This window comes from Megalops cyprinoides, chromosome 3 (genome assembly GCF_013368585.1).
Source record: "Megalops cyprinoides isolate fMegCyp1 chromosome 3, fMegCyp1.pri, whole genome shotgun sequence".
Classification (NCBI taxonomy): Eukaryota; Metazoa; Chordata; class Actinopteri; order Elopiformes; family Megalopidae; genus Megalops; species Megalops cyprinoides.
Window position 1 is genome coordinate 10,210,214 of NC_050585.1, and position 12,257 is coordinate 10,222,470.

At 45.0% G+C, this 12,257-nt stretch overlaps 1 protein-coding gene across 1 annotated transcript; it reads left to right on the plus strand.

Moving 5' to 3' along the window:
- Positions 1–499: 499 nt before the first annotated feature.
- Positions 500–11,364, plus strand: ripk4 (receptor-interacting serine-threonine kinase 4). The gene is made up of 8 exons (XM_036524880.1): positions 500–780; positions 5,599–5,890; positions 6,507–6,655; positions 6,995–7,044; positions 7,897–8,055; positions 8,717–8,826; positions 9,404–9,647; positions 9,865–11,364. Exons 1-8 carry the CDS (start codon positions 599–601, stop codon positions 11,133–11,135), a joined length of 2,457 nt encoding a protein of 818 aa, XP_036380773.1. The 5' UTR covers positions 500–598; the 3' UTR covers positions 11,136–11,364.
- Positions 11,365–12,257: the final 893 nt, after the last annotated feature.

Sequence of the window (12,257 nt, forward strand, 5' to 3'; positions counted from 1 at the left end):
TTTATGTGCCATGTCTGGGATGACTCAAAGAACAAAGAAATAGGTCAGTTGTACATATTATTATTGTATACAATACACTGAGTGGATGCATCTGTCCCAGAGATGAATTTACAAATTCCAGCTAGGGGCATTGCGTACTATATTATTGTTTTTGCCTATGGGTTTACAGAAACCGATACTAGTATTCATATTTTTCAATAGGAATAATGACAAATGGGGGATATATCATACTCTGCCATTCTTGGATTACAGTTTATTACAATGATTAGCCAGATTTGATTTCAGCAGAAAACAGAGGGAGAAAAAGCTGAAGGCCAGTTAAATTATTCTGAGGTGAATATTCCAAAAGGTCAATATTTCCAGCCTGGCTTTGCTTCTGCCAACATTGAGCTTGGCAGGCCCAGGAAGTGACATCACTTGAACTAGCCCCTCCTTTGTTCACCTGGGAAGAGGGCGGGCCATTGCAGAACTAGACAGACAGCAGGGAAAACAAGGAAAAACGAAGAGAGGCCAGGTGTGTTTGTGTGGATATGTGCGTTTGAAAGGAGCTGGAAGGAAGGATCTTATCATCTCGACACAGAAGTTTTGTTTATAGGACATGGAATCCCCAGAGAGCCCCCCTGGGATTATGGGGTTGCTAAAAACCTTTGACTCCTCTGAGTTTGGGAGTTGGGAAAAGATAGGATCCGGAGGGTTTGGACAAGTATACAAAGTGCGGCACGTACAGTGGAAAACATGTCTGGCAATCAAGTGCCCTCCGAGTCTACACGCGGATGAGAAGTAAGCGTTACAGCTGTCTTTCCCCTGTTGTTTCTGAAGGTTAAAACGTGTGATTTTATGCTGTTTGGTGACCAATCTGTCTGCTCCAGTGTAAACAAGCACTGTGTCAGTGTCTGTTTTACGGATCATAGGTGTAATGTGCGCCGTGAACTGAGAAGAATTCTGTTTTCAAGCTGGCACTCAGCTCCAGTCAGCCTCCCTAATGACTTCATGAGTTTTAGCAGATGGGTGTAAAATGTATACTCTTCCAACATCCAGAGAATGTTTAACTGCTTGACTGTGGATTAAAAAGCAGTGTCAGTAACATTATGCAGATGGTTATATAATGATTACAACGTTTATTTTATCACTGGTTTTCTTTTTGGGACAGTGGTTGAAGAAAATGTTACTTGTTCTGACACATGTAACATTTTATAGTTATTTTCTTATGTTTTTGAAGCCAGTCTCCTTTGAATGGGTGTGAAAGTCTAACACTTTTCTTTTGCATGTACGTGTGTGTTCCATATTGCCCCAGGCCAGGATTATGCTCCTTCACGTTATTGAAAATAGGCTGCATCTCTATCAACAACACAGAGGACACATCGACACATCTCAGGGCGGAGCTCATTTGAAATGCAGATTTTTACAAGAGAATAAATAACCTTGTTTTGTGATCAGTCACACCACTTTGAAATGCAACTTCTTGCTTTGGGTGCTCCATATCCATTCTGCCTGTGAGAGATTTTGTAAAAAATATACCACCATAAGTGATCTATCTATCTATGCACACACACATACACACATATCACAGGGGGATGTGTGTGTGTTTGTGTATTTGTGTGTGTGTGTGTGTGTTTATATAAGGTAGCATTTGAAGACAGTACTAGCACTGTTTTTATTGCTGGGAAACCTTCATGATCATATAGCTACAGTTACCACAAACTTGTTGGTACCAGTGAAATTGTAGACAAACTTTTAACAAATTGCCCACTTACTCATTGTTCAAGAAGTTTATCTGGTCTGTTACCACAGTGAGTGATGAAGTGACTCACATTAACTTGCTAGAAGTGTGGTTCATAGTGTTCAGTGCATCAGACAAGAGGCTAACATAACAGAGCTCTGTGGCTTTGAAATACTTCAAACATGATTCATTTTGTTTCTCTTCACTTGGGTATGGTTCAGGGCTTAGAAACAAATAATACAGTCTAAGCCTATTGTGATTAGTGCTCAATATAAATGTATGAATCCCCTAACCTCAATGAATGACATTTCATACAGTCACCATAACTAGTCAGATCATGATCTCTTCAATCCAACAGCTTTCTTTCTTTTTAAAGCAACAGGGTTGCCTTACTGCTGTTGAGACAGATGGTATGATTCTCCTCAGTTTGTGTTTGTGTCCCCACTCACACCTTGTTCATAAAGTTCCGTGGCATTTGTCGATGAGGTTGTTGACTCTATGTGAGGTGTGATTCTGGATGTGTGTGGAGGCGAGAGCAGTCAGCGCAGGGTCCCTCTTACAGCCTTTACCTTGTCTCTTAAAGTGTGTGGGCGACCCTTCACGCACTGTCGTCAGGTGTGAAAATGATTCCTGTACCTTACAGCAGAACAGCGTGTCCCATCACAGACCTGCCTGCAAACTCGCCTGTCCAGAACCCTACAATGTTGTATTAATGTACATATTAATATTCAGCCTCTGGCTTTTTTGTGTATTGGTTTACTGCTTAAATAGGCTCACTGGGATCTCATAGAGATATTGATTTTAAATACTATTATAATTTCACAAACCATTGCAATTCTAATGGCAATCAATTTGACAGCCATCTTCAAGACTGATCTGTGCAATAATGAGGGCTATTCAAAAGCCTGTGATAAAACTGATGCAGCCATTTGGGCTGTTGGCAAATATTGTACTATCTTGTGGTCATGTGTAAGTTCTTCAGCATGATAAGCCGTGGTATAGTCACCACAGTTATCATGCATATTTAGACATGTTCATCTTTGAGAACAAGAGGTAGCCTATATTATAAATCAAAATCACACTTTTTTTTGGTAAATCCAGTTCTCCCTGGATACTACAAATATATACTGAAGTTTGACACCTCTGCCATAACAAGATGAAAACTCAGAATTCATCTTTGCCACAACTAAGGACATTGATGCATTTCCCAGTGTCCTTCTTTCTTCCAGATCATGTGTGATGTGTCTTGTGTCCTTTGATTATCTGATCTGACCTAATATCTAACTATTGCATCCTAACCAAAGTCAGATATAACCTCACAAAGGAGAGATACAGGAAGTGCAAAAGGGAAGTTATGCATGTTGTACAAAACAATGTCAGCCTCAGAGAGCCTGGGCCCATTTTTGCACTGAACCTGATCAAAGACCATATCAGCTCTACACATCTCTGAACTACATAAACTGTAATTTGCGTAGCTCGTACACAGTTCTGGATCTCAAATATGCTTTGTTCAGCCACGGTCTACCAAGTCAGTGCATTATGGAAACAATGAGCAAAGTTGCAGAACCAGTATTTCTGGGTTTGTTTTAAAAGGAGACATTGTCTGGTTCTGGAGGACTGCTAGGGGAGCTTTAAATGAAGGGATTAGCCTGCGGGTGTGCTCTCTCCAATCTACTTTTGCACACATTTTTCTCTCTCTGTAGAAACATGGAAAAATCAATTGCGCTCTTTATGCAGTATTACAACCATGCCTAGTTTTAGGGACCTGATGTTTTTGCCTTGTTTGCTCAGCAGATGCCCTGTATCAGGCTAGCTAATGCAGTTTACATTTTGCATTTTGTTCATTTGGACGACTGCATATATCACTGAAGCACTTGCTCAAGAGCACAGGAGCTGTGCCCCACCTGAGATTTGCACACAAAACCTTCTGGTTACTGATCCAGCTCCTGAATCTACTCTAAGGTTTCTTACTACAGCTCCACTGCTGCCGCTGAACTCTCTTTTGCACTCACACCGAAGTACATAACATTCTCCTCTGGCCTCAGTTTATTTGACAGTGGACCATCGGGTACATGTTATATGTTATTATCAGTTTATTGTAAGTACCTGATTCATTCAAAAAGGAACAGCATGTCCCTTCTTATTGCTATTCATGCAGTCACTCTCTCTCCTGGGTAATTCTGTGAAAAGTATTGAGAGGTTCAAGAAAGCTTACAAATTACAGTGATGTACTTATACTTTTTTGCCTGTGGGTTTTGACCTGGCACAGGCCAATGAATAGTGAACATGCCAAGATAAACAAACCCTACCTTGGGCTGAAATCATACGTTACCTTTTTGACTCATAATAATCAAGGCTTTCCATAAAGTAGCTGGCCACTAGCAAGGTAGGAATGCATAACAAATGCAGCTCTTTTCAATTCCCATTTTTGCTGTATTTTTATAATACAAAAAGCTTTTAGTTCATAATGAGCCAAATAAACTGCATGGGGATTCTACTCTAAAGTAATCACAGTTTTTTGTCTTGTAGCGTCTGTGGTCACTTTTTCCTTTTGGTTGATATTTACTAGGTTGCAACCTGAAGGAAAAGTTTAAAAAGTATTATGCCTTCACTCAGATGGTCCAAAAGGGAATTATTCTGTAAAAAATCTGGGCTGTACATTAAGATCCATACACCATAGTATGGTATAGTATGTCTCTCTGTCAAATAAGTTACAGCAGTTCATTTCAAACCTTTGTGGAGAGTCAATCACAGATATTGAGTAGAACTATTGTCATAATTATTACAATATAGCAAGGCTAAGACCATGTTTTTTGATGTCTGGGGAAGATGGCATACTTACACCTGACTGCAGTTCAGTTCCTCTGTGAGACCTTTCCCTGACTGCAGGGGTAGTTGGAACAGTTGATTTACCACCATACAGGACTCCTTATATCACTCCCTATATATAACTCCCTATATCACCAATCCCCAAATAAGCAGGTTTGTGTGCACATACTCCTGCATGCGGCCACAGTCTGTGCACGCAACACTTAAACATGTGCGATGTTGTAACTTGGCACCAAACTGTCTCACACAATTCAAAGCCTATTGCCGCAGTACATTAGCATGGCCAAACATGGCACATAGTAACAGTTGAATGAATGTGTCTACATGTATTGTCCTTAATGGTAAATTGGGTCTTTGATGTTATACATTTCACTTTGTATTTCAATTGATATGCTTTGATTATCTTATATCAATAGGTGACATATAATAGGTGACTCATTTGACAGGTGTAAGAGCTTTTACATGAATAAACTTTGACTTTATATTTTTAGCAGTTCCTGCCTCTCTAATGATGTCACTAGTGATATGCAGTCCGTTTCAGACTGGAGGGCACACTAAACAGATAAAGATAATTGTACAAACGTTGTGCAAGAGTTCTGTGAACAAGAGGTCCGTTTAAACATTGCCCTGGTGAAGGTACCCTGTGGAATGCCATTAAGGGCTGGGTTTTGGAAGGGAACCTTTAGACAGAAATGCCATAGTTAGCCTTGTCCAATAAATCCATCTCTGTGTAATGGTCACTGATTTACAAACCTGCAAAACAAGACAGACAAAGCTGCAGAAAATCTGGCGCGCTGTTTGTTTCCATTAAAATGGAATTTTGAGTATGCAGTTCTGCTGCAAGTGCACCTAGGAGAGAAAATCATATTCCTTCTGTACGTTATACGTCAAACGTATTCTTGCAAGGAGTCAGCCCGATCACAAACTGGTGAAAAAGCATGCCAGCGTAGTTAGGGACAGGCAGTTATCTGCAGTGGCTGCGAGGTGCTGTCTGGATTGGGTAATTGGTTCCTGCTTCCCCCCCTGACACTTTTATTTGACTTCTGCAGGGAGCGTGCAGAGCTGTTGGAGGAGGCCAAGAAGATGGAAGCGGCCAAGTTCCGCTACATCCTGCCGGTGTACGGGATCTGCAGCGACCCGCAGGGGCTGGTGATGGAGTACATGGAGACGGGCTCCCTGGAGACGCTGCTGGCGTCCGAGACACTGCCCTGGGAGCTCCGCTTCCGCATCATCCATGAGACGGCCGTGGGCATGAACTTCCTGCACTGCATGAACCCCCCACTGCTGCACCTGGACCTCAAACCCGCAAACATCCTGCTGGACGCGCACTACCATGTCAAGGTCAGTCTACGTCCCACTTTAAAAAGGGCCGGGGCAGAGCGAGAGCTGAAATGCCCTCAAATTGTTATTTTTCCCCCCTAAAGAATTTGCCAGTTTAGGAGAGTTTTCTTTCCTTTCATTTGCTTGACACCTGCCGATTTCTTGAGGGAAAAATCTGGAAATCACTCCATGAAAGGTGGTTCCCAGCCTTCCCTTCCCCCGCTCCAGCAACCTTCAACTGGATGACTAATATTAGGGGGAAATGGGTGGGAACGCCAGCCCTGCAGGGCAACATTATAAATCCTGTATGTAAACACGGAGCGCGGGCCAGTCTCGACAGGAAAACCTGATGTGTAGTAACAAGAAGGCTCACCCACACAGACAGCTCAAAATAGGGAGCTTCTTGACTCAAGAGCCTCACGCTGCTCTACCTGGTTGCTGTCGCACACGTACCCACCCTGCATTGAATCCAGACAAAAACGGCTGAGGTAACGCCGCCCGGGCGAAGCAGGTCTGGGCTGTCCCCAGTGGGGGCCGCCTGCGAGGCACAGTGCAGGCTGGCGCAGTAACCATAGGGACACAAAGACGTGGGATCAAGGAAAGTCTGAAAACCCTCCTGTCCTGTCTTGTTGCGCAGATTTCTGACTTTGGGCTGGCAAGGTGGAATGGTTTCTCCAGGGCCGATGACATCAGCCGTGACGGCTTCTGTGGCACCATCGCGTACCTGCCGCCAGAGAGGATCATAGCCAAAGACAGGGTCTCAGACACCAAGCACGATGTGTACAGGTGAGAGGCACACTAGCAGCCCTTTTTATCACCTTTGACCTGAGGTTGCCTTCAGAATGACAAATGAACATATAAACAATAAAATATAAATATACAAAGAAATTGATGTCCAGTTTTCCTGTAACCTCAACTGTGGGCTGTTATAGTACATGACTGTCATACTGTGGATAAGGTCTATTCAGTGTCAATTCAATATTATTTTCATGTTAATCAATTTTTTAACAAACTAAAAAAATAGATATATGCAGAATATATGTTTTAACTTATTTTTGAGTTTACCCAATGTTTAAATCAGCACAACTGCTACATACTCAGCTGTTTATGTTTTTACCGTTTCAGCTTCTCTATTGTCATCTGGGGAATACTCACACAGAAGAAGCCATATCACGGTAATGTAGACAAGAGTGACTGGAGTTGGCCATTTGCAAACACACCATTGACATCATGCTCTTAGTTTTGTTTTCTCAGCTTTGTCCAATAAATGTTGCACTTAAGCTTTTGAACACCTCCCAGACCAGTCATTAATCATTTTCTTCTTTTCCTTTTTCATCTGGCCTTGTGCTTCATCTTCAAGGTCAGATAAAGTGTCCCAGACTAAGAATTGCCCATTACCTTTATAATTTTATCAGCTTGCAAGTTCTCCTTATTTTGTTTTGGTATCAACCCAGACACACCACTGCCACCGCTACCAATGTCTGGCTCAAAAGAAGTGGTAGATAGTTACAGTATCCCTACTGGCCTGGCCAGTGTGTTTGCTGGGGAAATTCCACAGCATGATGAAAGCTGTAGACTGCCTGTGTTTTTCCCAGGCGTATCAGGTGCAGTTGCAGCCTAAGGAAGAGCCTAAGTCTTCTCCGAATACAGAGGAGAGACCTTGGCACCTGTATTTTGAGAAAGTCATAAAAAAAACTAAAACCTGTGGCTTGTTTTCTTCCTCCCATGAGGATTACCCATTTCCGCCCTCACTTCTGTGCGGTGTATTTAAGCAGCTTATTTGCCAGCGGGGCTTGACCTAATGGAAGCGACAAAAGAGTTCTGAGATGAAAGCTGCAGTTCTGTTTGCTTTGTTTTACTGAACGGTTTGTTCCTCCGTGAGATAACAAAGAGGAACTGGAGGAGGGAGGGAGGGAGGTGGGTGGCGCGCAATGCTGCACAAGCGGCTGGTCACCGCCAGAGCTGAAAACTACTGGGAAGGCGGGCAGCACTGTAAGTGTCCCTTTTCTTCCCCCCCCCCCCCACAGGAGAGAACAACATCCTGCACATCATGGTGAAGGTGGTGAAGGGGATGAGGCCGGAGTTGGGGGCCGTGCCCCGCTGCCGCCCCCCGGCCTGCGCAGGCTTCATGGCGCTCATGCAAAAGTGCTGGCACCACTCCCCCCAGGCCAGGCCCAGCTTTCAGGGTGAGTGACGACACATCCAGACACTTTCATACATCCATGTTTTCAAAGGGGCTTTGGTGTGACGCGCTGGCGACGTGCCAGTCGACTGGTCTGATTAAGATGCCGTACCACGGTAAACCCTCCTATGATCTGTTGCTGATGCTCAACTCTTTCATGCTTAGTGAGATTAATGAGGATCTACTGTGGATCACTGCAGTTGTGGCTTAAATATAGGATTATATGTAGTGCATAATGTCAGATTGTTTTATATATTATGTGTGTCTGTCTGTGTTCAAGGTGCAGTAGAGGTATAGCTGAAGTATAGCTATTTAGCACTGATTTTGATTGCTGTGTGAATTAAATATGTCTCATATAATGAGACATAGTCATTTCATAAAGGACACACAATGTCTCTGTACTAAAACAGGGTTTTTTACATTTGGCAACAACGAGAGGCTGTTTTTGAGTTTTTGTTTTTGTTTTGTTAGATAGAGAATATTACGTAGAATATTCCAGATAGTGACCGGTTTGGGTACACCTGAAGCTGTACAAAATCAATGCTGGCTTTTGATTTAATCAGTTGTGTTTGATTCTTTGATTTAATGTGCACAATATGCTATTTTTCAGCAACCTCACATGCTTCACCACTGACGTATTGTAATGGTTCTTGTTTGCTGTGCAGAGATCACATCTGAGGCTGAAGAGCTGTGCTCTAAACCCCAAGAAGACTCTAAAGGCCTAGCTGGTGAACCAGAGACCAGCCTCTGTCATGGACAAAGCCGGGCAGAGCAGGTACTACCACCAACAGAGGCTGAATATCCTAAAGATTATCACCTACAGGAAGTAGCATTCAACCCAGCCAGCTGAATTACATGAATCTGTAGCAAGCTGCCGCACATGTTCAGTACAAAATGGAGTGTGTGCAGTGTCTTTATCCAAAATGTCTATCAAGAAAGTCATGCTTCTGCTATGAGCCAATGTGCATATTTTTCTGAAGAGGCTTCCGGTAAATATGCATGTGTGTTCTGAAAACAGATTCCATCGGATGAGAAAATGTGGTTCAACAGCATGATTTAGCCAGTGTTCATTTCCAAGTAACTCTCCTCCAGGATGTTTGGATTGTGTAGACAAAACAATTATCCTTTCAAAAAACAAATCTGAATTAGTCTAACAATAAGAATAATTGTTTTCAGGAATGATTAAAAGATAACTGTCAGTAGTACCTTCATCACAGTGAAAAGCTTCATATTTATGAGGCATGTGTTCACTCTCTACACTACACTACTCACCCTCATCACCCTCTACACTATATCTGAGAGTGATATGTTTTCAGTGCAGTAATGGAGTGGAATGTCTGTGTCTCACGCAGGAGAAAGATGTGAGGCCAGTGCGGCCCAAGTCTGCCGTGCTGCCGGATAAAGACTACAGCCTGTCGGAATTGCTGAGCCAGGTGGACTCTGGGATTTCCCGGAGCTTTGACCGTGTCAAGGAGGAAAGCTCCCAGTGCAAGGACACCACCAGCAAGAGGCTTTCAGGCATCTCCTCTGTGGACTCTGCCTTCTCTTCCCAGGGCTCCATCACTTTGTCCTTCGAGAGAGAAAATTCAGCCAGTGGTAAGACCTGAGAAATGGTTCAAACAAAGGGGCCATAACAGAAATTGACAATCCCATAGCTCATGGCCTCAGGCCTCGTTATGGTTGGTTTACACTAGAGCTCTGGACACTTAAAAGTGTAAATGCATGTCCTGTACTGGCCTTAACATTGCACAAGCATTGCCAATGGCTGGAGCAGTAGAGTAAGCCCATGTGTCCTCCCTGTTTGTTGATCCAGATTCTGGGACACTGGACGTGCAGAGGAAAAAGCTGTGTGAGGCCATCAAGACGCAGGACATTGCCAAGCTGATGAAGATCCTGCAGCCCCAGGACGTGGACCTGGTGCTGGAAGGGGGCTGCAGCCTGCTCCACTATGCCATCCAGCTGTCAAACGAGGAGGCGGTCAAGTTTCTACTCCTGAACAACGCCAACCCCAACCTGCCCAATGCCAAGGGCTCCACAGCGCTCCACCTGGCCGCCGAGAAGAGGCTGAAGAACATGGCGGAGCTGCTGCTGGGGCGCAAGACCAACGTCAATGCCAAGGACGAGGACCAGTACACCCCGCTGCACTTTGCCGCCCAGAACGGTGACGAGACCATCACCCGGCTGCTGCTGGACAGAAACGCCTCCATCAACGAGGTGGACTTCGAGGGGCGCACCCCGTCCCACATCGCCTGCCAGCACGGCCAGGAGAATGTGGTGCGCGTCCTGCTCAGCCGGGGGGCCGACATCCACGTGCGTGGCAAGGACGACTGGACGGCGCTGCACTTTGCCGCCTGGCAGGGCCACCTGTCCATCGTCAAGCTGCTGGCGAAGCAGGCCGGGGCCGACGTCAACAGCCAGACCTCGGACGGGAGGACCGCGCTGCACCTGGCCTGCCACCGGGGGCAGTATCGGGTGGCGCGGATCCTCATCGAGCTGGGCGCCAACATCCACGTCACCGCCGCGGGCCTGCGCACGCCGCTCCACGTGGCGGCCGAGACGGGCCACACCAGCACCTCCCGGCTGCTGGTCAAACACAAGGCCGACGCCCAGGCCAAGACCTCCGATGGCAGCACCGCCCTCCACCTGGCGGCCCAGCGGGGGCACCTGGCCACGGTCAAGATGCTGATCGAGGAGAAAGCCGACCTGCGCAGCACCAACCGCGCCCTTCGCACCCCGTGCCACCTGGCCGCGGAGGGAGGACACTGTGACGTCATCAAAGAGCTCCTACAGAGCTGCCCTGAGACCGCTAACCAGCCCGATGAGCTCGGCCTCACTCCGCTGCACCTCGCCCTCCGGGGGACACACGCAAACATCGTCACCGTGCTCCTCTCCCACGGCGCTGAAATGCCCCAGCCCTCCTCCGACACAGCACCCCAGAGATCGCCACAGGTGACCGAGGACTCTTCAGAACCCGCTGCAGTCAGCCAGCCACAAAGGAGAGTTGTGATCTTGAAACTCACGGAGCACGACAATGCCAACCACCGGGACAGCAGCGGCTCTCTCTGCGCATATGCCTCTTGTTAAAGACCTCATTGTGATCAGTACATTAACAGAGCCGCCACAGTTTGTATACAGCTGTCTCTGGCCTCCAGCTGCCACTCTCCACTGCTCATGTTCTAATACAACAGACTACAGAGGCATACCTGCTGTCGAGTGAATTTTGTACATATTATAAATATTTGGTAATGGTATTCATTGCTTGTCAGGACAGATGTAATGATTACTTTAGTGCTCTTGGCCTCCATAAAGTCTATGTTATAAGGCATACATATTTTTACTGTATGTACAACTGTAGCAAAGTGACAATAATGCATTTTATTTCCTGTTTGATATAATATAGATCCTTCTAATGTTTTATTTTTATACCATTTTCATATATCATTTGTAATTCATTTGTGATCATGTCGTGTTGTTTTTTTGTTTCTTTTACAATGCTTGTCTGCTGTATAAACAACTCAGCACATGGAACAATGCAGATGAACATCTGTCTCATTGACATAACTCAAGATTGCAGATATCTTGAAAATCACAGGCACATGAAATTGCTTTAATGTCCTTTTTTGTGCACCGGTAGTTGAACTGTATGATTAATGGACAGGTATTTGCAATTGATGAATTTACAGGCATTCATATTGAATAGACCTGCCTGATAAAGACTAACTGACTAACTAACTGCCTCATGACCCAGAAAGTGTGTCTAAGTGTTTAAGTGTTTGGTGCTTACCCATAACACAAGCAGAAAGGTTAATGATCAGTAAAATAAACATAACTGTATAATTTTTTTCCTGTGAATATTTTGAAAGTATTTTGATTAAATTGAACCCCTCTTATCTGTGTGCATGTGTGTGTTTGTGTATATCTGAGTGCATGTGTGTGTCCGTGCACACATGTGCGCCTGCATGTGCGTGCATGTCTATAAGTGTGGGTGGCACCCCTCCGTTTGGTGAGCAGGTGGCAAAATACCTCTCCCAGCTCGACCATGGGAACTGCCCTGGAGGGGGAGCACAGGGTGGGAAAACTATGTGGATTTCCAAGCTGCTGGCTAATTCACACTGCCTTTTCATCATTCGGTAAGCCACTGTTATGCCCCTAATGCCTACAGGATGAGAGTTTTTGCAACATGAGTCTGAGAGCATTGGAACGGAT